We start from the raw sequence: 25994 nt of genomic DNA, 5'->3' as shown, positions 1-25994 counted from the left end.
AAACATAGTCCCCAATATATGGAGAGCTTCTGGGACAACTTGTAGTACACCGCCAATAATGAACCAGTATCATGTTCATATACTCACATATCAACATATTAGAGACCAAGATGGCTGATGACATTTTATTATGCAGAACTATAGCCAACTACCACAGATACTGGAAAAAAGAAAAAATTAGGTACTCTGTGTATACCCACTCAAGATTTTGTTCATTTGCTTTTTTTTCTTATCTGAGCAGCCATTCGATTATTCTGTCTCGTCACTCAACATGCTTAATCGACTGAATCGGTGCTGACAAGAGCAGTGAGACACACCAAAAGAGATTCCGCACTAGCTGACAACTGACAGAAAGCTTGGTGTGGGGTGTGCATGGGGTGTGTTTGTGTACATGCCTGTAAGTTGACCCACCTTTCACTAACATCACACACAGCAGAGAAAACGCAGCAGGGGTTTGTTCACACACAAACAGACACATGCACAGTCAACTGAGCCATGGCAATTGATGTGGACTAACTGGCTGAGACTTTTTTTCCCTATGCACTGTCTGTGTCAAACACTCACAATGAGTAATAAAGCAAAGCAAGCACGCTTTGATGTTTGGCAAGGGAATCAAGTGTCTGTTATTATTCTGTTATGCAGGATTCTGTAAGAGAGGGAGAAGTCATTAGAATAGTGAGTTGATGCACCTTTACAGAGACATACAAGTGAAGATACTCTTCTGATGCTGCCTGTTTAGTGGTGAATGCTTCTTTATAAAGAACCACTGTGACAGTGCTGATGACATACTCGATACAAACTTAAGCTATTATCTGTGTTTATATGTTGTAAATACATTTACGTATACAGTCAGTCAGTGAATAATATTAATCTCACTCCTGAAACTGATCCAGAATGCAGCTGCACAACTTATTTTCAGTCTCTTCAACTTTCCCACATCACTTCCTTGACCTGCTCCTCTACTGGCCTTCTGTAGATGCCCGCATCAGATTTAAAACACACGTGCATGCCTACATAGCCAGAAACAGGCCAGTAATCATCCACCTGAGGACATATATCAAACCCAAATCTGCACTCCCTTCAAGCCTCTGGCATGGATTGATATGACCCACAGATACAAGGAAGACACACATCCAGGATCTTCTCTGTCCTGGCATCCAGATGGTGGAATGAACATCCCCAAGCTGTCCAAAAAGCTTAGTGTGTTTTCAGACACAGACTGAAGACCCACCTCTTCACCAAGTTAGCACAAAAAAACCCTTGACTTCCACTGTTTCTGTACTAGACTAGATAAGTGTATCTGTCAAATGATGTAAATGTAAATATAAAAATATTTACAATAAATGGGATGTTATTAACCTTTTAAACTCCCAGGGCCCATCAATGACTCCAGACTTACATTCCTCACTCTTGTAACTACATGCATTGCCTGTTAGGTTAACTACAGTTACTACATAGGCATAATTCATAGTAATGGCTGAATAATACTGAATACTTTATACTGAATTATAAGCTAGGACACCAGTGGTGTACTGAAGAATCAGAATCATGCTTTGTTGGCCAAGTATGTTAGCGTATACAAGGAATTTAACCCATGATATAAACGCGGAGAAAATATGTAGAGTGTAAGCATGAACAAATAGAGCAAATATTGTAAACAATAAATATAAAATTAAGTATATGTAGTTTTACTCACATTGGTAGCTAACTTTTTGGACATTCTGTATATACCAATTCTGTATACTACATAATGTACACAGATTATACTATGTACTATACTATATACAAATACTACACTATATTCTGTACCAATATTGTACTACATACCAATATTATTCTATATACCAATACTAAATACCAATACTATACTATATAAAGATTTTGCCTGTGAAGATTGCATTTGTTGTTAAAAAGTATAAACCAACATGAAGACCAGAGAGCTGCCTATGGGAGAAAAGCAAGCCATTTTGAAGCTGAGAAAAGAGGTCAGATCCATTGCACAAGCATTGTACATAGCCAATACAACAATTTGGAATGTCTTGAGAAAGAAAGAATCCACTGGAGTACTAATAACCAGACATCGGACAGGTCGGCCAAAGAAAACAACAACAGTTGATGACAGAAACATTGTGAGAGCTGTGAAGAAAACCCCAAAAACCACAGTTAGTGACATCACCAACAACCACAATTGGGCAGGGGTGAAGGTATCAAAATCCACCATTTGAAGAAGACTTTGAGAGCAGAAATATAGAGGCCATACCACGAGATGCAAACCATTCATCAGCAGTAAGAATCAGAAAGCCAGATTGGAATTCGCTAAGAAATACAGAGATTAGCCACAAAAGTTCTGGAACCTCCACCTAACCTCTACCAAAGTGATGGAAAAACCAAAGTGTGGAGAAAGAAAGGATCTGCTCATGATCCAAAACATACAGGCTCATCGGTCAAGCATGGCGGAGGTAGTGTCATGTCTTGGGCTTTCATGGCTGCTTCTGGAACAGGCTCAGTAATCTTTATTGATGATGTAACTCATGATGGTAGCAGCAGAATGAATCCAGAAGAAACATTCTGTCTGCCAGTTTACAGAGAAATTCATCCAATCTAATTGGGAGAATCTTCATCATGCAGTAAGACATTGATCCAAAACACACTACCAGCACAACAAAGGACTTTATCAGGGGGAATAAAGTGGAGGGTTTTAGACTGGCCAAGTCAATCGCCAGACTTTAATTCAACTGAGCATTTCACCTCCTGAAAAGGAGACTGAAGAGAGAAACCCCCCAAAACAAACAACAGTTGTTACAGGCTGCAGTAAAAGCCTTGAAAAGCAACACAAAAGAAGGAACCGACAATTTGGTGAAGTCAGTGAGTCACAGGCTTGATGCAGTTTCAGTCACAGGCTTGACCGCAAGCAAGGGATATGTAACCAAATATTAAGTATGACTTTTTTTCAATTACTTCAGTTTTCTTTAATTTACTTCAAGACCTATCTGTTCCTATACTTTTGCTCACCTAAAAGTTGGGTGGTAGAAAAGGTTCTATGATTTATGTTGTTTAACACATCTAGATGTAAATACCAGGAAATAAAAGCTGAAATCCTAAACTCTCGTCCTAACCCTATCCATTTTTTGATCTCAAACACAAATGCCTTTGGTTTATAGCACAACCAAATGAATTGACCTTGCCGTTCCAAAAGTTTCAGAGGGGACTGTATACAAAATGCAGTATGAAATTAAAGGGACGTAATTAAGGGGTAGTTCATTAAGTGATATTATTTCAGGAGTCTCATAATTCCTGTCCGTGTCCCTGTTTACAGTCAGGTCACTCTAGGTCTCAACAGACATGTCATGCCAGGTGATGGGACATTAGAAGAATATCATCTTTCCCATTATACAAGACTGAATGAGAGTGGGAAACAGAGAGGCTCGATGCGCGTATGGGTGGGTGGAGGGGTGTCTGAAAGCCAGGATCGGTTCACAGACTAATGTGAAAGTCAGCCTGAAAATAGCTCAGATACTGAAAAACAAACAGCAGTATGCAGTCTTTTCTGGTGTGCGATCAATATGCTGCCTACAACAAGAGTCACTGTCACTGTACGCTCACATCAGCATGTATCATTCTCATGCAGTTAGCTGGATCAGGCAAAATTATGATGCAATAAATATGTGACTAAGTATAATGACACAATTGCCTCATCAACACAAATGATTAATAATACAAAATTACAGATTGGGTTATGATTAGAATACAAAGCACACAAGCGTTTGGGCCCAATCTGGTAATAAGTGAACTGTAAAAACTAATTGAGACTTACGATGTAGCTGTTCCAGTGTCTTTGAGATCATCTTTACTGTCCGGCAGCTCCAACCTAGATTAGGTAGGAGAGATTTTAGATGACATGGAAAACCCAAGACCTCAGTAACGTGCTGAAGAAACACTTGAATGGACAGATTGTTGTAAGTAACACAATATCCCCATTTCACCTGAGATTCCCCCTTGAGAAATCTCAGAATAAGAGCATAACCCACATTCAGTAGGCTGGACAATAGTTCTCTGAAGTTTTTTTTTTTTTTTTTAAGTAAACCCAGTAAGTAAAGTACAAAACCAAAGGTCTCTTACCTGAAGTCTGTAATGACAGGATCCAGTCCATTAGTCTCTATGATTGGTGACCTGAAAATCATATTGAACATTCTATCTCAGTATAAAGGGACAAAAATACATCTAATATTCAAATAATATTTAATGGGTATAGACTGACTCTGAGGTGGGGGTCAGGTAGAATGGTCCGTCATCCGTTTCATCTGCATTCCTTAAAAATACATTAACAAAGGGTTTTAAACTTATATCACAGTGGGAAAACCTATAAACAGCATAGTTTGTATCTCAAATATAAGAAATGTATAATTTCATGATCAGTGATCACATGCTTGAGCTGTGTCTAAAACGTTCCTCTGTTAATTATACACACAATTCTAGTTAAAGCGCAAGTAAGAAAAAAAAAAAAATCCCGCTACTACCAGCTTAAAATAGTGTAAATGCACAGCAATAGCCATTAATAACACATTTAATAACAGAATATTATCTGCTGAGAAACATAATTCTATATTTGAGTACCATATAGAGTATGCTAAATATTTGTGATGCCGTATCTCTCCAATCCATGAGATACTTGGCTTCTGGCACCTCCTGCATGTTTTCACATAGTTTTGACATAATCACCACAGTTTGATTTGCAAAGTCTTGCTTGTGGTTCGCAGAATGTTGTTCCAATTTTTTTGGCTGCATATTTTTTGTAGGTGTTTTTTAGTGCTTTAACGCCTGCCGCATTCATATTCTGATCACTGATTTGATTGGGTTAACTCTGGTCACATCTGTACCATCTGGTTTTTGACCATTAATCCTGAAAAAAGCCCAGTGAAGCTTATTTGCACATGCATCTTATTGCATTCAGGTCATGAACAATGCAAACACTAAACTTTATATACAAGACTCAAATTAATTAAGGGCCTGAAAATAATTGCTCTCTGAGACAACATTTTTTTTAATTCTGTCATATTAAACTCGGGAGAAGTGATGGGATCTTTGTGCACCCAGACAGGGATAAATAAACTATTTAGATTTCCTCTGGACCCCTTGGACCTCCTACTCAGGACTCTTGGAGTCATCTCTGCTCAGCCTGTTTATGGCACATTTGAGTAAACCAAAGGCCTACTTGACTTTATTTTTAACCTAAGGATATTTTCTAAGGTTTACTATGGAAGCAGCCAACCAAGTTACTTTCTCTTACTGAAAGGGGTGGGGCTACAAAACACATTAACACATATCACCCAAAATGACAACACTAATAAGCCCAATATTAGTCAACACTGAAGTCAGGACTTTCCAAACACAGCACCACAAAAGTCTCAGAAAGTCCTTATAGCAAACTGAGCAATTCTGGTGCTGTACATCTAGTAAGATTAGTATTTTTCAAAAAATGTCAGAAAGTGAACTGTGATTGAACTTATAAGCTGTAAGTGTTTGTGTACTTCCTCATTGAATAGCACTGTAAGACTGTATCAGTCTGATACAGTGGTACCTTACATTTATATGGGAATAATTACTTATATACATGATAGAATGTATCCATTTTTCCTCCCAACAGTTAATAGGTTATAAAAGTGTAATATAGTGATAGTAGCGGCCCTAAAAAGCAACTTAAATATCCTGGAATATCACACAGACAGAAACTAACACGCGCACATTAGCTATTTGGAAAACTAATCCCAGGTAAATCACAGCGGCCTTCAAAAACACACAGTTTACAGAGCAGTAACAGTTTGTTTCAATTATAATAAGTAAACCACCGTGCAGGCATTTAGAGTTAATTAATCGTGGGGAGAGTTTCCGATTGTTAACTCAGTCACATCGTTTTCCTGTGTGAGTCATCTTCATGAGTCTACTCATAATAGATCTGGTATCGTTTGATACACCGTTGAAATCAATGCAAGAAATCAAAGCGCGAGTGAAGGCAGCTCCAAACTCACCTTTTGGTGTCATTCTTTTTGCGTTTCCAAAAGCTCATTCCAAAGGAAAGCGGATAAAATGCGGTAAATCGGGGCAGGGGACGATAAGCTGATGAACATTCAGAAGAAGCTCAACACAAACTATCAGTAAGCGCGCGCACACTCTCTCTCTCTCTCCTGAAGTAAAAGTGTGAATTACAGACTGCAGAAACTCACACGCGCTCCTTCACTAAATGCTCTGGAATGTAGCGCTGCGTCTCTTCCCTGGTCTTAAAGACCTCCCAGTTACCTGTCCTACAAGCTTACACCACAGCCCTTTAGTATTTACACTCAACGCTATGACTTCTTATAGCTACTCAATGTTTTTTCAGTATCACTGAAGATAGATAGTGATTGATAATGATTAAAGCTCATTAAAAGGAAGGTTTTTTTTTTTTTTTTTAAATCATTGCTTTGAATATCTTATTCAATAAGCTCTGCCAATTTGCTTGAAAGGTGCCAATAATTCTGAAACTGACTGTATATGTTTAATATTCTAGCAATACTAACTTAGGTTTATACACCTGAGAAAAAGAATATGTAACAATACATAGATTGAAGGAGTGCTGCATATATCTACATCCAACCATTTTCTGTACCACTTTTCCTAAACAGGGTCACGGGGGAACCTGAAGCACACCCCTGAGGGAGCTCGGGGCACAAGGCGGAGAACACCTTGGACAGGGTATCAGAGCACTGCAGGGCAGAATAGCATACACATTCATACACTACGGACGATTTGGAAATGCCAATCAGTCTACAAGGCATGTCTTCGGACTGAGGGAGGAAACCAGAGTACCTGGAGGAAACCCCCAAAGCATGGGGAGAACATGCAGGGTCCACTCACACAGGATTCGAACTCCCAACCCCAGAGGTGCGAGGCAAACATGCTGACCTCTAAGCCACCATGCTCCCCCCTAGAGATCCACATATAGAAAAATAACATGTACAACGATGAAATACTGTATATATTAACACTGTACACAAGGTGGGAATGCAACTTGTATGGCAGGGCACCACGCGCACACACGTTCTCACACTTATTCACACCTCAGGGGAATTTAGAGTAATCACTCCACCTACCTGGCCACAGAGCTGCCCATACATGATGTCAGGAATTTCAGTAGTGACTTGGGTTGAGTAAATCAGTAAAGTGGGTTGGAAATTATGGTTGAATTCACACCTGAAATTACCACAATGCTCGTGCATTAGTGTCATGTGCATTTAAAAGCAGAAAAGCAACTGTTTTACAGGTAACTGAGAATGTAAATGCAAGACCTCAGACTTTCAGCAAGAAAAAGCTACATAGAGAGGGAAATTATACTAGGGTTTCAGTATATAAACTCCAAATTACCAAGACAAATAGACACGTGAGAGTTCAGTATGACTAAAACTACTAGTAGTGAAAAACAGATATGGACAGATTAGTCATTCTTCACCATATTCTCAATAAGTGATGAGGACACGTGATATATAACAAGAACTAAACAGGCCTGAATGCTTGACCCTTACAGTGATGAGGTCCAGTGGCTCTGTTATGCTGTGGGGTATTTTGTTACTTTTGGATTCAACTGGGTTGAGATTTACTGACTGTGAAGGCCATAACATGTGATTTATATCATTTTCAACCTCATTATAGCCTTCAGTGAGCCCTCAAGCCCTTTGTATGGGGAATTTTTTATCCTGGAAGTGACCACTCCCATATGTAAAGAAACATTTCATCATAAGATAAAGGTGATCGTTTAGAAGGACTTTGCATTGATTTGCAGTGAATCTTTCTTTCCGAGGGGAAAAGTGGACCCAAATCATGCCAGCAAAATGCTTGCAGAGCATGACAGAGCCACCAGTTTTTCTTTACATTTGTAATAAAAAAAAAGTACCTGTCTGTTATACAAGTGCATCTAAAAAAATTTGAATATCATGGAAAAGTTAATTTTTTCCTATAATTTAATTCCAAAAGTGGAATTTTCATATATTCTAGATTCATTACACATAAAGTGAAATATTTCAAGCCTATTTTTGTTTTAATATTGATGATTGCAGCTTACAGCTCATGGAAATCAAAAATCCAGTATATCAAATTATTAGAATAAAGAAGTTATAAAGCAGAAATGTCTACATTTTGAAAAGTATGTTAATTCATTCACTCAATACTTGGTCAGGGCTCCTTTTGCACGAATTACTGCATCACTGTGGCATGGCATGGAGGCAATCAGACTGTGGCACTGCTGAGGTGTTATGGAAGCCCAGGTTGCTTTGATAGCGGCCTTCAGCTCATCTGTATTGTTGGGTCTGATGTCCCTCATTTTCCTCTTGACAGTATACCATAGATTCTCTATGGGGTTCAGGTCAGGCAAGGCACTCAATCACAGTAATACCATGGTCAGCAAATCAGTTACTAGTAGTTTTGGCACTGTGGGCAGGTGCCAAGTCCTGCTGGAAAAGGAAATCAGTATCTCCATAAAGCTTGTCAACAGATTTAAGCATGAAATTCTCTAAAATCTTCTGGTAGTCGCTGCATCGACTCTCGACTTGAGAAAACTCAGTGGACCAACACCAGCAGATGACATTGCACCCCAAATCATCACTGACTGTGGAAACTTCATACTGGACTTCAAGCAACTTGGATTCTGTGCCTCTCCACTCTTCCTCCAGACTCTGGGACCTTGATTTCCAAATGAAATGCAGAATTTACTTTCATCTTCCCCATGATTTTGGTTATGTGTACTGAACCAGACTGAGAGATTAAAGGCTCAGGAAACCTTTGCAGATGTTTTGAGTTCATTCCCTGATTATAGAACTCTCCTCAGGTTGACGTTTCGGTATTATAAATTCTTTATTCTAATATTTTGAGATACTGGATTTGTTATTTCCATGAGCTGTAAGCCATAACCATCAAGATTAAAACAAAAAAGGCTTGAAATATTTCACCTTATGTGCAATGAATCTAGAATATATGAAAGTTCCACTTTTTTAATTAAATTACGGGAAATAATTTTCCACAATATTCTAGTTTTTTTTTTAATTTTATTTTTTTTAGATGCACCTGTATATATTATAATGCATAAAACAAATGGAATTATGCAGCCTAACTAGACTGGTAATATGTTAATAGCTTTGTTCTCATTTAAATATTTCATGTAGCAATGAATCTGTGGCTGTAAATCATTGTTGTCCTCTGCTTGAGCAAATTTATAGATGGAATAAAATTTAATTCATCTCTGGTCCAAGAGTGAACTTATGGCTGCCAGTATTCTGACTATCAAGATCAACTTTAAAGATCAACCATGATTTATTCTACAAACATGTATCTACCTTACCTGTAATATCTTCTATTCAGTTCTATTGTGCTAGAAATGATCTTTTTCTCTCCTGAGGTTTTAAAACCCTTTCACTATTTTTGTGCGGTTCAACTTTAATGCATAGGGTTAAATATACAAGATTTGTTTCTGTTCAAATGAGAACAAAAACACCATATAGTCTGCATATAATAATTTCATGACCCCCAAGCCATCAAATTCTCAGTTGAATATTCATTGCAAGTGCTTAACATTTAGTCAAATAGAACTGGGTATCCAAATGTTCACAGTACTGTTTAAAGTTAATGATTTGCTATTTATTGCATGCTTTCTATTAAACTAAACTTATTTACATTGTTAAGAGCAGGAAACATTCAAAATGTTTTAAAGGTTCATATTTATTCTTTAGCATTAATTACATGTTACTTAACATATTTAAACATCTGTCCTTATTAAAAGGGACACATTCTGTAAAGTTAAAAAAAAAAAAAAAAAAATACATTAAGCCAGTTTTAAAAAGTATGTAGAACAAACCAATACACAAGTGGTTTTGGAGTAGGAGAATTAAAGGCCTATACATAAATACATGATGAGCAAAAAGCACAGATCATTTTAACAGAACTCAGAGAAGCAGTTATAATCAGAAACCCAAATCTTTCCTTAATACAGAGTGCTAAAGCAATATGTCTAAAGCAATACTTAAATCCGGTTTAAAGGGTATAATGCTGTGTTCATAATGCTCATAAAAGCATTTATGAACTGTGAGGCAAATGTTGTATTGGTCAGAAAACTGTGTACCAGGTTAACTCGCGCTCCGATTTTTCAAATGTCAGAACTATTTGGATCAAAAGGACAGTCTTGATCCAATGACATTTCAAAAGTTAAAAAAGAAAAAAAAAAGTAAAAAAAAACAAACAAACAAAAAAAAAGCAAGGGCTTTTACCTGATATACGTCACCACAAGCAATGCTTTCATATGTAAAGTCTGAGCGACAAAGTGCATCTATTGTCCAAAAGGATAAGATATTGTTCTTGTGGTCGCTTAAGACTTTAGAATGTAGACAATGGCCTTGAGGTCAAACCAAAGGATAGGCACAGAGGATGGTTTAAAATGCAAACCAGTGCTACAGAAGATCTCCGTGTTCTGATAATAGTAATCCATTTATAACCGACTGAAATGCCAAAAAGACATTCATAATTCCTTAATATCTAATTAAAGAGAAACAAACAAATGAAAAATCAATGACCACAACACTTAATTTGTATAGGGTGAATATTAAACTACAATTTTTTTTTTTGGAAATGTTTAGTGGTTAAATCAGATATCTAATATCAGAGGAAAAACTCCCCTTAATTTGACAGTCTTAGACATATTGCACATCACGTCATTCCTTCGATTAGCCTTTAGCAACGTAAGGTTATTAAGGTTTAGAGAAATAGATAAGTTAATAGAAATGTAAGACGCATTTCCCAAATGTAGGTTGTCCTTGGTTTTAGGCACTGGAAACCAATTACTGATTTACTGTTTAGATATTTAACGTTTCGTGTCCTACTGCCTCTGACAATAGTGTTGTCTTCTGCATTCTCACCAAGATATTTTGCTAATATTATGTGTGAAGGATATGATTAGAGAATGCACATATAGTGTGTGTATTTTATATATATATATATATATATATATATATATATATATATATATATATATATATATATATATATATATATATATTTTTTTTTATATATTAGTACAATTACATTTTCATACATACCTATAAACTGATATTTATTTATATACTGTAGTTTTACAAATTCTCATATGCAAGGAGGACTAAAGGAGAATTAAAAAATGTTGAAACCAATAATCCCTCTAAAGCTGGTTATTTCAATTCTGAAGACATTCTAATTGGGGTTTGAATGTCATATGTGAGGCAAACGTCTGGCACAAGAGCTACATTGAGTTAGAGTGCATTAAAAAATAATTTCAATCAAGATTTTGTTTGGGTGTTCTTCTAAATGGAATCCCATAAATTCAGTGAAGTGACCTGGCTTCAACAGCACGTTTATACATTAAAGCAACTCCACTCCAGGAGGGTCAGAGACCAGTACAGCACATCTACAGATGTCTTTAGTGATTTCCCTGCTTAAAATGTTTTTAAATTCCAACCTGCCTACTCTAAACCAATTTATAAACAGTGTTCCGAATAGAAAAATAAGTTCTGGGCGATTCACATACCAAAACAGAGAGCATTGGTCATGGAGAAAATCCTATCTTTCCATGAAAATATTATAATTATTATTTTTTTTTATGTCATGAAGGATATCTAATTTCATGTCACTTACTATAAACATATCACTTATTTTATATTTATGTCCAGGGCACTTTCACTCCTGACTATAACCTCACAAAGCTCAATTTTATCATGATCACATCACGCAAAATAAACCCACCAGGTTAAAAGGGCTGGGCTTTCCTGAATAACTTTTCATTCCACATATTTGCACTTAAACCGACTTACATATTTCATAGTAATGGCAAGAAGAATAGCAAATGGGGAAAAATGTGTTAATGTGCCAGTAACACTTCATAGCGCCAAACGTTTGACTGCGTTAGAAATATATAAAGTCGATTGATATTAAAACACAAGAAAACACAGCTCAAGGTAACACACTGAAGGTTGTGTTTAGTCCTTCACCTTTACACTAATGCTCCCCCAAACCCACACTTTTCAGAAGAGGTTCTGGCAACATGAAAAGAGATGACATACTGACAGGTAGTGGATGAGAAACTGGGAGGATGAGGGCAGATTTGGACTGTACTAAAACTAGTGGGATTGTGAAATCCCAGCACCCGTAAGTCCTCGGCAGTGTGGATCGAGGCCGGTTCAGGTCAGGAGAATTCTGATTTGCTGAGCGCGATGGCCAGCTCCAGATCCTCCTGCTCCTGCTGGGTGAGTCGGGCCACACGCTCCCTCTCCTCTCGCTCACTCTCCCTCTTTGCCCATTCGATCATGTCCTCTTCTGTGGGGTACTGCTCCACACACACACACACACACAAACACAATATAACATATCAGAAATAGCATTACATTATACTAACAAACAAATGGGCTGTCAATTAATACTGGTGATCTAAACCCAAATGATAAACTATGTAGGTCATTAATGCATATTTGGAATCACCAGCAGCCATTTTTGTCTTTTCATAATAGAGTAGAAGACGATGATGACATATCCTAGAAGGCAAAATTTTAGCATATTTTAGAGAAAATTTTGAGAATAAACATTTGCTAGTATACTTAAAAGCCCTAGAAGGAAATCTTCTATGCCCAACATTATTTCTAAATAAATAAGCAAGAATACATTGTATATTTTTGTAGTTTAAGAAGAGACTTCCTTACTGAAGATTGCAAATCTAAAATTATATGATTGAATGAAAGCAATCACAAAAGTTGGTCAAAACAAAAGGAAAAATATTAACTGCTCCATGAGCTGTCATGGAAAGATTATAAAGCCAATAGCTTTAGTTAATTAAAAAAAAAATACATGGACTCATATTATTAAAATGTTGCATAAAAAGTTTTCATTGGCTGGAAAATGATTCAGGTGAATTGTTTGCCAATACATTTCATTTCTTTTCACAGTGATCACAGTTAAACAGAGCCTCATGAAAGGGAGTAAGTGAATAATTTTAAGACGTACTCCTGTGGTAGACTCGGATGCAAAAACTGAGTCTTTAATAATGAATAGTTGTTGTAAGCCTTTGGAATGTCATTAGTGATGTATACATGTTGTATAATGTTAAATTTTGGGGGATTTTTCCTCAAAGCTAAATTACACAGACCTATTTTTCTTACCCTAACCATAAATTACAACCCCAATTCTGAAAAAGTCGGGACAGTATGTAAAATGCTAATAAAAAAAGAGGAGTGATCTGTAAATGTACTTTGATTTGAATTTAAACAAAAAACAAAGACAAGGTATGTGATGTTTTACCTAATCAACTACATAGCTCCCCCCCCCCAATGATAAACGTTTATTTTGAAATTGATGCATGCAACACATTCCAAAAAAGTTGGGACAGGGGCAATTTAGGACTAATAGCGATGTGACAAGTTGAAATAAGAAGTGAGGCAATCGGCTAATCATAGTATATAAGGAGCCTCCAAAAAAGGCCTAGACCTTCATGAGCAAGGACGGGTCGAGGCTAGACAATCTGCAAACAGATGAGTCAACGAATAATCCAACAGTTTGAGAACAACATTCTCAAAGACGAATCGGTAGGATTTTTACAGAGTAAAACATCATATACTGTGTTAATAAAGTGTTTTCAATACAGTATGAAATGAATTTTCAAATGACTCTTTTCGGGATTTTTTTTGCATTTTCCATACTGTCCCAACTTTTTCAGAATTGGGGTTGTAGTTTTTAAGTAATTAAAGTAATTTTTTTCTACAACATGGTTAATGTGTATATGAAATATTTATTTAAATAAATAAATAAATAAATAAAATTTAAAGGGGAAAAAAAATTGTCCCCCATCCTATTTCCTAAAAACACCCCCACACTGTGTCCTAAATCCCTCCCACCTTCTACAAATACCTTATATCCATTCAAATGTAGCGGTTTTATTTAGAAAATTCCACCTATTTACTGATGATAACCTTGTATTTTAGAGTGCCATTATTCTCTAATATAAGAGGGCTCTAAAGTGTAGGATGATTTCAAACATATCTGAAATACTTAATCATGTTTATACCAACTTACATATACATTAACCATGCTGAGCATGCAGTCCATGCACACAGAGACAGGATTAAAAAGGTACAAAGATGGACGACACATACACCAAATAAGCTTCAAGCACATCGTTTATGAGGAGCACACTAATGACTTCACCATAGCGTGTTACAACATACAAAACAGCTTTCGCAGTTAGATTGATCAGAGAGGACAGACATCTTCCCAGCTCAAGGACAGCCACAATACCTGAGCTCTCACCACTGAGTAAAACCCCATATCCAAGAGCACATTGTTACATTGTTGACCTTTAATAAAGTTAGGAAAAGTGGACCATGCATTCGAATGTATTCTAAATAGCGAAGTATGACTAATACCTCATATAAATGAAGTAAAACTCAACTTAGTATAAATTTTACAGAAACAAACATGTTTATTGGCACTAAAACAAAGTAAACTAACCAAAAAAAAACAAAGCTGAAATAATGACAACACCAAAAAAAAAAAGCCATAATGATGACTAACCTCCTAATAAAACATTTTATTGAACATACTTTCTGTAGTTTATATTGTGATCTCATGATCTTCCTTAGAGAGAGGGTGAAGGTGAAGAGCATGTGTCAAGGGCATGCCAGGAATCATGGGATGCAGTGGGTTTGACTCAATAGTCAGGAAGTACCTGAGACAATCACAGCTCGGAAAAGCATATATTATAGGAAGTAGGCAATCAAGATAGGTGGACAGAGTTGATTAGTGCATGCAGAGCAAGGTAAGGGGGAAACGGTAGATCAATGTACATGCAGCACGAGCTCAAGACTCATGAACGATGGTAGAAACGGACACGCAGTACTACAATGAAATTCAAAGAGCCAGAAAGCAGCCCCACCTCTCCAACCACAGCCAGTGAGAATGTACAGGTCGGGCTGAACAGAGTATAAGATAAGGCATAATAAGGTAACACTGATATCAGAGCATAAATAAATTTCTTTAACTCACTCTCTCTCTCTCTTTAACACAAGAGTTAAAAATAGTATGTTTTCTATTTCTTACAGATTCATGATCAAATATCATTCTGTTTAATACCTTTTCATATAATAGACATACAAGATAAAATATTAACAGCATCCATTATATAAAACCTGAAATTTGAGAGGGTTGAGAGGCAAAGGCTGCCACTCGGCAGAGGTTAAAGGTGAAAGGTTAATGTCGCTACTGCGTTTCAGGAGGTGGAGAGGGGGCAGGGGAGGTGCTCACTTTGTCAAAGGTGGCAAATCGGTCAGGCTCACGTGGGACTTGGGAGGGGGCAGAGGGAGCGAAAGGGTCTGGCACAGTGTCTTTAGCAGGGAGGGAGGAAAACTCCCCCATTCCACGCCTCTGAACTGAGTCTGATGAGTCTGATCGGTAGATGTTTGACCGCTTACCTGTAGAACAGACCACACACACACACACACACACACACACGCATACGCACCCCATATGTACATATGTACCTCTTACATAAGAGCAGTAGTGTACCAACAAAGAGTTCACTTTCACACTGGCAGTTTAGTCCGAAACAGAGCACGAAATGTGAAAACGTGGTAAAATGAAATGTGTCATGCGGACCGGGACGTGTACATCGGTACCGAATCCAAGACTAAATGTAGGAAGTGGTCCGAGTCGGTTGCACTGGAACTGTGCTGCGATTCCTGTGACTGTGAACGCAAGTTGTACTCGGGTCCGCGCTTCTTCAGGAAGTAACCTGCGCATGCGTTCTAACCCATGACGACATCATTAGTTTCCACAACACACGTGTACCATGAGTGGCAGGGGATTTTGTGAGACACAGAAGAGGTCCAATGCTACCACATGCATATTACTACCCAAAAAAAAAAAAAAAAGGTTCTCCATGCTCATTTGTCATGACGCAAGATGAACACAGTTGGGGGGGGGGGGGGGGGGGGGGTTGTGTGTGTGTGTGTGTGTGTGTGTGTGTGTGTGTGTGTGTGTGGATAATCGGAAACAGACCAGGAACGATCGCACTCGGATTCGGACCACAGAAAACGTGTCCAGTGTGATAAACACCTATGATTGTTTTTTTCTTTTCTTTTCATAAAGAGAAAAACCATATCATCACAGTTTAAAATATCAATTAAATTCTTGCAATTTTACACAATTTTTCTTATGAGAAATGTCTTTGTGAGATAAACATTAAAAAGTGTACAGCTGTCAAAGATGAACACAGGAGGAAAGAAAAAGTTTGCTGAATTTCACCAAATATAATGAATAAGGGCTATTATGACTATGCAACATAAGTCTTGATATTGAGTGTATGTGTGAGAGAGTGAGAGAGAGAATACCAATTCTTGTACTTTTCTCTGTACTGACCTGGTGGAGGAGGAGGAGGAGGTCTGGTAGGTGTGCCAGTTTTGGGTGGTAATGCAGGAGGCACATCTGACTGGTTTTCTTCCTTAAATAGATTCTTATCATGTGTGCTCGATGAGGCAAAGTGGTCAGCACCATTAGACTGAGAGGCACATAAAGCAATACAGACTCAGAAAGAATTCAACTCAAATTCAAGTGTTATACTCAATGATTCGTGTGAATTTTGAAATATTTCATCAGGTTGATTTCAGAGCATTCCTAAATGAGAGTTTGGTGGATCAGTTATAAAAAAAAAAAAATAAATAAAAAATAAATTAAAAAAATCAGTAAAATTAAGCTCTGTCTTCTGAAGAGGAATGACCTTTACCGTTTCCAAATTTCTAAAGTCTGCAAAACCTCCTACAAAGGACTCAGTACCAGTACCAAATACTGTGGCAAAGGGATCTAAAAGACAAAGCACACAGACCATACACTTAATACACAACCACACAAAAATACACATATTATGCCATTTCTGTTTTACATTACAAACCCTACATGCACTTATTTTTTTAAATGAAGCAACTAAACCATTAGTCAAAGTAAATACTGGAGGTACTGGGGTAACGCCAACGACAGGACGAAAGATAGCTTCGTGATCAATGTTTAATACAGATGGAAATCCTCTTTTTAGTTGGTAATAAATAAGTGCAATACAGTCTGTTCCAGCAGAAGGATGTCTGCTCTTACCCGGGTCTGAGTCGGCCTTCACCACTGTTCCTCCAGGAGCAAATGGGTCATTAGCAACTGCTGGTGTTTCCTTCTAAACAACAAAGATAGTGTAAACCCATATTACTACAGCGGAACCTGAATTTAAAATAAGCTCAAATTAAAAACTCGGATGTGGTTTTCTGTGCGTATACATGTTAATGCACAGATACTGCATATCAATATAAATAATAAAATCAACCAAGAGGGATTGGGGAAAGTACTTACTGACGACAGCTCTGACCCACCAAATGGGTCATTCCCTGCCCCTGCGCTGAACGGATCAGACTCATCAGGGTCATCCACTTTGGAGGCAAATGGTGTGCTGCCACTGCTAGAACTAAACGGATCTGCAGCCACTGCGTTGTTAAGGTGGGAGGAGAAAAGGTTTGGGTCTGCTGAGCCCGTGTTTGAGCTGAACGGGTCAGAAGAAGCAAAAGGATCTTCCGAGGAGAATGTGGTGGAGGAAGACTGCTTGAAGAAGGAGTCGGTGGCAAATGGATCTGAGCCTTTGAAAGGGTCACCGCCGAATGGATCTGAACAGTAAAGCGAATATTTAACTGTGATCCCACACCTTAGAAACACAGAGTCAAATCCAGGTATATATGCTGCTCACCTGAAATGTCTTTTGAGAAAGGGTCATCGCTTTTGAAAGGGTCACCTGCACATAAAGCAATACAATACATTTTATATCTTGACAGGACGGAATATTAAAGCTTTTAAAGCTGATCGTGTGATCATGTCTGTTTGCACCGAAACGTGTGGGTCTTACTGTCGAAGGGATCGGATGGAAAGAAGTCGACAGCAGGGGCGGATGCCGAGCTCTCACTGGGAGCACTTGTGGGTTGGGGGGGATCTTCTTTCTGCTCTGGAGCTGGAGACTCCACCTACACATCATCCAAACACACATTCTGAATCAATCAGTAGTAGACAGAATGGTGGAAAATTCCCAGGCATTTTAATCAGTTGCCAGTTCATCAGCCTTAAGCATTCAATTACTGACTGTTCTTAAGCACAATAGGGACCAAAGTAAGAGAGGTTGACCAGATATTATTCTCAGCATCATCAACAAGCTACATGTACGTCATAAACTGGCAAATTATTGCATATTATTCAATTCATAACAGGTCCAGTAAATCTGACTTACACCATTAGCAATGCACTGGATAATTGCCAACTTTCGCATTCATTCTGAATAATGCTTGTGGGAACCATTTACATTTGTACTTCAAACATGTTTTTTCTGCAACTTAGAGTAGGCATTATTCTGGCTACTGATTAATTATTAAACAGAGGTTATTTAAAGATGACCTTTGTGGTGCTGTTGCTGGCCTGCTGTTTCATTTCCACTCCCTTTAGCTCCCACTCTGCAGCAGGTGAAGAACCTTCCTGGAAACACCCAAGCAATACAATGCATCACATCACATTCAGTTGTACAATCCTTATGTTGAGACCACCCAGGTGACGGAAGCACGTTGTAGTATGTCAGAATGCCTCACCGGATCATTCTGAGGCCAAGCACTAAGAGTTCTGGCTGTGGACATCATGCTGGTGAAGGGGTCTTCCACAGTATCGACTTTAAGCTCTTTTGGACCGGACAGTTCTGCTGATTCTTCCTCAAGCTGCTCTTCAGTCACTCTCAGTTCATGCGGCTCGTCTTGGGGAGTCTCTTCCGCCTCCTCTTCCTCATACTCATCTTCTGGTTTCTTTGCTGGCTGTTCTGTGGGCTGTGGCCACTGTAGCAGCTTGGGCTGTTCAGCAGGGGGTGCTGCTCCATTGACAAGTGGAGGCTCCTCTACTAAGACCTTCCAAGTAAGCTGGGCTGCGACCTCTCGCTCTTCTGTTTTTAGCTCAGTCAGTCGTTCCTGCATCTACAGCACACCCCACATACAGTGAAAAGAGAGGGAAACGCAAGCCCCAGACACACACACACACAATGTGATTGAAAAGGGAAAGAGCAATTTATGAGAGGAAATAAAGCCAAAACAATGGCGGGAAGCAGAGAAAGATGAGCAGAGAGAGTGGGGAGTGTGGAATGAGCTTTCTGGTAATGTTACTTTTTACAAATATGAAGGAAAAAAAAAAAAAAGATTTCTCACATTATAGTGACATTTGTAATAAATATATTGTAATAAAACGCCAAGACTATGGCTGCACAACAATAGGTAAAATAATGATTACGGACTTCACTTGACATTCACCTGATATAGGATCTCTAAATAGTTTTGTTTTTATTTTTTTAATAAATGAAAAAGGAGATCTTAATGCTTTACATGCTATATATTTTTTAAAAAGTAAAATAAAAACAAATGAATAAATAAAAGTAAAATAAATAAACAAATAAGTAAATATCCCACCATGGTATGCAAACACATGGTCAAGAAATAGCTCACAAATTAATACACCACGCAAGTCATATTGGCCAATTCGGTCAATATTGCACTTGTTCATGTTTGTGAAGGAAAAAAAAAAAACTATCATCAAGTGTGCACTAATGGACAGCGCACTAATAGTCATACTAAGATTAAGGACAACAGACCAATAGAAATCTAGTGGAGAGTTAGCAAACCTGTGCAATCTGTGTGTGAGACTCTGTAACATCATCCTGTAGAGGGCAGAGCTGAGCACGGGCTGAGCTCACTTTCTCCCCCAGAGTGCGGGTCTGTTCCTGGAGACAAAGCAGCTCCTCTCGCGCCCTCACCAACTCCTCCTCATAATCTCCTATCCTCTGCTCCTGCTCGGAGTGCTCCGCCTGCAGAGACTGGATCTGTTCAGAACAAACAAACACACACACACACACACACACACACACACACACACACACACCCTAATTAAACAAATAATAAACAAGAACACAAGATGATGATGATGATGATGATGTGATAACGAAGCTACAAATAATACACATCAAGTTACAATGAAGATTCAAGCATCTGCCTTTTAGACCTGAGAAACACTTGCTTGTGATTTGAATTGTGTGCGTATGAGTCAGGAAGAGCAGTCAAAGCAGAGAGCACTGACTCATTCTTACACCCACCAGCTGGTTCTCCTGACTGCACTGCTGGCGTAGGAGCTTGAGCTGCTCCTCTAGGGACAACTTTTGCTCATCCAGTCTCTCTAGAGCTTCCTGCACCTCCTGTCGCTCCGCCTGTAGCTTCCGCAACTCCTCGCTCTCTTTCTGCACTTCCTCCTGCAGGTCCTAGAGACAGCAAGAAAACAAAAAAACAACCACACAATATAATATACACCCACAAAACTACTGCAGTATATTTAACGCCGGGCAAATATTTCATTTGTCTTCCTTTTCTTTGCGAGTCAAGACACAGCAGCAAATTAAATTCTTCCTGAGCTCTATTCCAGGCAGTTGAGACCAAACAGAAAGGGGTGATTCAACAGCGCAGATAACTGTGATAGCTTTGGTGCCTTAAAAGAGCCACAGCCTGTTATGGGAATGGTTGTAAGGAAGAAAATGGTGAGTTTTGGGTCAATAGTGATTATTATTGGATATCTGCAATTTATCAAGTACGCTTTTTTCTTGTGTGCAAAGAAACATCACCTTTTTCATTTGATACTTGGTACACTGCTTCTACTCTATTTACTGAGTCAATGACGCACAAAGAAACAAAATAGTTTCACGCAAATTTGGCAGCACTTTTTACTAAGAGAAAAAAACCACCACAGAGCTACTGCTGAGAGCGTGTACGAGTCAACTATTGACAGAAAAGGTGTTCTCGCACTCACGCCTGACAAACTTAATGTCCTTGTCTTCCTAGCAAACAAAGATTATGCACAGTGACACAGGACAATGCAAACTCGTTGTTAGCCTTGAGCTTGAACATGTCATGCATTCAGGCTTTTTCCAAGGTCCAGCTAATATTTATTGACAGAAATATTATATATATATATATATATATATATATATATATATATATATATATATACACACACACATACACACACACACATACATATATATACACACACACACTTTTTTTTTTCTTTTTTTACAAAACTTAGCAAGATCTGCAGATTAATCTAAATCACTACAGGCAAGAGTTCACTCTTCCCCCTTCCACATATACCTCCTGTATCCTTAAAGTCCCCGTGAAGTGCCTTGAAACACAAAGCATCAGAGCCACAGCCAGATGTGTTGACGTAATGACGTAATTTCCACTGAACAGGAAGTCAGGGTGGGACATATCGAGTGGCACCGTCCCTTTTTTAAATAGCCAATAGCATTTAGCTTACCCCGCAGCCAGGAAACCTAGGCTGTATCTGAATATCCCTGCTACCTTACTATACAGTTGGCCAAAGGAGTATTATGTCCGAATTCTCTCTATGTACAAAATGAGATAAAATGTAAGTCGCTCTCGATAAGAGAGTCTGCCAAAAGCCATAAATGTAAAATGAGAAATACCCAGATAACCTACTGCTTCCCCCGAGATTCTACCAATATCCCAGAAGGCAACGGGACTGGTGAGGAAGAGCAGAATCAAACATGGTGGAAAACAGCACGTCAGCTATTTGTAAGTTATAGGTGAAATGACAATGGCAACATGGCGGATGTAGTATGTCTGGATTGTATTCATGCTACACAATTGTACTGATCAGTACATACTGTTTCAACGGCAGAATACAATGCAGTAGGTATGGTCACAGTGCTCGATTTCGAACGCAGACCTACAACTGTTGGGGCAGGACTCTGCAGATTCTAAAGAGCATTTGAAACAGGAAGTCAAAGTGACAATGTGTTGAAGTGCTTGACTGACTTACAATGGTGTCAGTATCTTTCAAGATACAGCAAAAAGAAACACCAGTTTTGATTTCCAAGGCACTTTAATAAGGAGTCTTCTACAAATTCCAAAGCAAGCCTATTTTTATAAAGTGGATACCGAAGCTGCATTTGTCCCAATTACATTAACAGAGAAGGAGCATGTGTAGCATCAATATGGCTACCCAATATTGTTTCATTGTCTTCCTACCTACCTCATTGTTTCAAAAATATGGTGTAGTATTGTGTCTATGCCCCCAGGATGGAAATATTACATCTCACTAGATTAACTGGAAAGACTTATTCCCCTCAAAGAAAATGAGTGTTTCTCATTTCTTTAGTTACTTTGCCTCGCTTCCTTTCCTTACTTCTTATCTCCTCCCTTTTATGTAAAATACATTTAAATGTTGATGCTTTACAAGATTCTACTCATAAATGAAATGCAAGACATATGTGAAATAAATTTTTATAGTGCTTTTCTAGGCACTCAATGTGCTTTACATTCTATGGGGGAAATCTCCTCAACCACCACCAGTGTGTAACATCCACCTGGATGATGCCCATCACACACCAGCTGTTAGTGTAGCCAATTCAGGATTATTAGGGAGCCATGATAGATAAGGGCCAATGGCCGGGGTATATCCCTACTCTTTTAAGAGAAGTGTCCTGCGATTTTTAATGACCACAGAGAGTCAGGTTTAACGTCTCATCTGAAAGAAGGTGCTGTTTTACAGAATAGTGTCACTATACTGGGGCATTAGGCCCCACACAGACCACATGATGAGTACCCCCTGCTGGCCTCACTAATATCACTTCCAGCAACAACCTTAGTTTTCCCCAGGAGGTCTCCCATCCAGGTACTGGCCAGGCTCAACCCCGCTTAGCTTCAGTGGGAAACTAGGTGAGAGCTGCAGGGAGATATGACACTGACTGAATATAACAGTTAACTTTCCTGCAAGGATTTGTGTGTGTACCTACTGTTTATTTAATTAAGATGATACATTCTGATTCTTATATCATTTATTAGAATGAGATTTGTGCGAGAGATGGAGCACGAAAACATTGTTTGTGTGCGTGTCTTGTATGTGTTGTGTGCGCCTCATCCAAAAGCCACTTCTCCCCTTGTTCCTTGATTCCTCTGAGTGGATTTAAAGAATTGGTACTTCTTTAATTATGGTGAACTTTCGATCGATTTCCAGGTCATAAGCTGAAGGAGGTAGGATTGAAGAATCAAAGAGGCATCACTTCGAGTTTTGGGATGTCTACAATACTGAAATAATGATTGACTGCATGGTGTATCCTGCACATCTTCACTCATTACAATTACACAATCACATGTCTATGTTTTTGTAACCGGCACTCATTTAGTGCTGGCTTTTTTTTGTACTATAATGTTTATCTTTTGTTGTTGATTTGCCCACATGCAGAGGTTGACTGAAACCAAATTCCACCAACATGGTTGCGTGGCAATAAAGATCCCTGAACCCTAATAAAAGGGAAACAAATGCATTGAGAGATTATGTTTCTTAATCCACTCAAAACAATGCAATTTCCATGCGAGAGGGAAAATGGGGAAAGGAACTGCTGGTGCTCAGAATCATACTGCTACTCTGTTGAACAACAGAACGCCCTTGCACATTCTTTAACTGTTATTTGAAACCCACACCTTTTCAGACAAGAGGAGAGACACAGACACTGAGCGACACAAAGTGAAGTCAAGCAGTACTCGTTCTGCAGCTAGCCAGAGGAAGGCATCTGCCAGTGCAGATTTGTGTCAGCAGAACCTTAGACACTATAATCTATACATATTTTTTGCAACAGAGAAAATAAAATTTACAGATAAATTTACATTTTGCATCTTCTTATACTGCTATACTGCTCTCTAACAAAACACACACCCCTTACCTCTACCTCGTTGGTCCTCTGTCTAACACTCTCTTCCTTCTCCTTGATCTCCTGTTCCACAGAGCTTTTCTCCCTGAAAGACCAACAAAAGCAAGAGTATTTCAGTACTGCAGCGAGAGATGGTACTGGTAGCCAGGTGGCCACCGTCTGGACTGCTTCTTTTTCTAGCACCATATCTGCCTCTACCAGAGAGTCTATAAGAGAGAGTCTGTGTGAGTGTGCTTGTAAGTAAGGGTTGGATGGGAGAGGTGCCAGAACTGCACATGGGCAGATAGCTGCCTGGGGGTGACAGAGTAAGAGGAAAGGAGGGGGAGAGAGAGAGTGAAGGGAGAGAGAGAGAGAGAGGGGTGGGGGGGGCACTCTCTCTTCTGACAGTCTTCTAGCATTCTCTCATTGTTTAAAATGTGTTCATACAAATTGCACATGCTCCAATTAAAAATAACTATAAATCAGGTAGTTCCTCAAGGGATTTAAAACAATACCAGGGTACTGCACACAAACAGTGCAGTGTGTGTGTGTGTGTGTGTGTGAGACAGAGAGAGAGAGACAGAGGGTGACTCATGGTTAGAGATTTAGGAGTTCCATTTTTGACTTCCATTTCACACGAATTTAAATAAAGAAATGCAGTGACAGAATGCACTCAAGATGGCTTCATTTTTGGTGTTTTTTTTAATCGTCTATAATTAGAACATCCAACAGTCAATTTACATTGATGTACAGGGACTCGGTGCCAATACAAGGGTATTGTTTCCTTTCATGAACATAGGAGCTTTTCCGGTAATTACGTTACAAGTTCATCTTATGAGCATGAACGAATATTCTGGAAAGTGCCAAATTAAAAACTGTGATTTTTCTGGTTTTATTGGTTTATTCTGGAGACATTCTTTTTATGGGAAGTTGAAACCAAGAAGAACTGAAGCCGTCTTGAGTGCAGCTCGTTGCTGTAGTCCTGGAACTTGAAGTTGAAATAGAAGTTAAATCTTGAACTCTCAAATCTCTTACCATGAATCAACTTTCTCTCTTCCTCTAAAATAGTTTCTGTTGCAAAGTAAAAAACAAAAAGAAAAGAAAAAAGGAAAATATTGGTGGGGGGGGGGGGGGGGGGGGAGTGGAGACTAAGATACACAGAGAGGGACATGAAATACACAAACAAGTCAGAAATAGCCATGATCTTGTTACAAAAAACACCCTCATCGACCATCCTACTTTGTTAACAGTGCTGTGTTACATTCTCAAAGGCACACTACGTTTGTTTCCTGCCTTCTTCATGCGAGGCCTCAGCCATGGAGAAGGAGCTGCTTACCTTTCTCCAGAGGTGCCTTGTTGCCGTGAACAACTGAGGCAATCCCAAACAATATGCATCATTTTTAGCTGCTTGGGTCCATGCTCAAGAATCCTGAATCCCTTCTCCTTCCTCGAGGTCTCAAATTATCCGCCTGTCTTTCTTACTCACTGTAATTCAACACTTTCCAATTCCCTTGTTGCCTTGCTCTCTCAACTCCTTGGAGTCTCAGAGAAGAGAAGTGGACAAAGTAAAACTGCTTTACCTGACCCACCCATCCACCGTGACTCTGTGGAAGCCTTAGCTGCGATCAGCGTCACGGCCTGCTCTTTCTTAAAGAGAGAGCATGTTTGTGCATATAAGCGTCCCTCCTCTCGTGTTCCTCTTTGACACTGGCCCTAACGTGGTACGTGAACCTCAGGAGACTTGTCGCTCCCTAGAACACGATGTCAACACCCTGACAGCGTGCGCTTCAGGCCTCACCATCTATCTTACCTTTAACACAACGCACAACTTCTAACCTCTCGGTTTAATTCTTTCACTCACAGCCAGGGATCAGCATTTCACATGAGCGCATGTGTTATTCCAATGCCTATTCAAAGTAGGACGGCAACACTCAAACCCCACCCTAAAGAGGCTGGAAAAGCAAACAGTCAAAAGAACCATTTTCTCTTCTCACCCAGTGATTACATAGATGATAGATAAATGAATTTCTAATCTGAAACTTTAACAACAAACTTGCCTCTTTAGTAATTAGTAGTTCTAAAACCTAAACATGGGAACAGTTTCTAAGGGAAATAAAGCAGTACATATAAAAGGAAACAGTGGTGACGGCCAGAATGACCT

The 25994-nt window shown here is 38.9% G+C and overlaps 2 protein-coding genes across 4 annotated transcripts in view; both read right to left on the bottom strand.

Moving 5' to 3' along the window:
- Positions 1-6242, bottom strand: part of ttc39a (tetratricopeptide repeat domain 39A) — a 34637-nt gene extending 28395 nt beyond the window's left edge. Inside the window, exons 1-4 of the mRNA XM_017468845.3 lie at positions 6027-6242; positions 4259-4309; positions 4120-4170; positions 3815-3868 (exon numbers count right to left, since the gene is read on the bottom strand). Coding sequence (XP_017324334.1) covers positions 3815-3868; positions 4120-4170; positions 4259-4309; positions 6027-6064 — 194 coding nt within the window. The 5' untranslated portion in view covers positions 6065-6242. The remainder of the gene's footprint in view (positions 1-3814; positions 3869-4119; positions 4171-4258; positions 4310-6026) is intronic.
- A 3481-nt stretch (positions 6243-9723) lies between these two features.
- eps15 (epidermal growth factor receptor pathway substrate 15) overlaps positions 9724-25994 on the bottom strand; it is a 32969-nt gene continuing 16698 nt past the window's right edge. The window contains exons 13-25 of one of the 3 annotated variants that reach the window (XM_017468531.3): positions 23867-23939; positions 20228-20389; positions 19760-19957; positions 18690-19055; positions 18502-18579; positions 17963-18077; positions 17807-17851; positions 17419-17726; positions 17173-17245; positions 16811-16887; positions 16447-16585; positions 15334-15500; positions 9724-12370 (exon numbers count right to left, since the gene is read on the bottom strand). In XM_017468531.3, coding sequence (XP_017324020.1) covers positions 12230-12370; positions 15334-15500; positions 16447-16585; positions 16811-16887; positions 17173-17245; positions 17419-17726; positions 17807-17851; positions 17963-18077; positions 18502-18579; positions 18690-19055; positions 19760-19957; positions 20228-20389; positions 23867-23939 — 1942 coding nt within the window. In that variant the 3' untranslated portion in view covers positions 9724-12229. Of the gene's footprint in view, positions 12371-15333; positions 15501-16446; positions 16586-16810; positions 16888-17172; positions 17246-17418; positions 17727-17806; positions 17852-17962; positions 18078-18501; positions 18580-18689; positions 19062-19759; positions 19958-20227; positions 20390-23866; positions 23940-25994 lie in introns of all 3 variants that reach the window. The other 2 variants (XM_017468530.3, XM_017468532.3) reach the window with 2 other exon arrangements.

This window comes from Ictalurus punctatus, chromosome 5 (genome assembly GCF_001660625.3).
Source record: "Ictalurus punctatus breed USDA103 chromosome 5, Coco_2.0, whole genome shotgun sequence".
NCBI lineage: Eukaryota > Metazoa > Chordata > Actinopteri > Siluriformes > Ictaluridae > Ictalurus > Ictalurus punctatus.
Note: the sequence above shows the minus strand (reverse complement) of the source record. Positions and strands in the feature narration are given on the sequence as shown.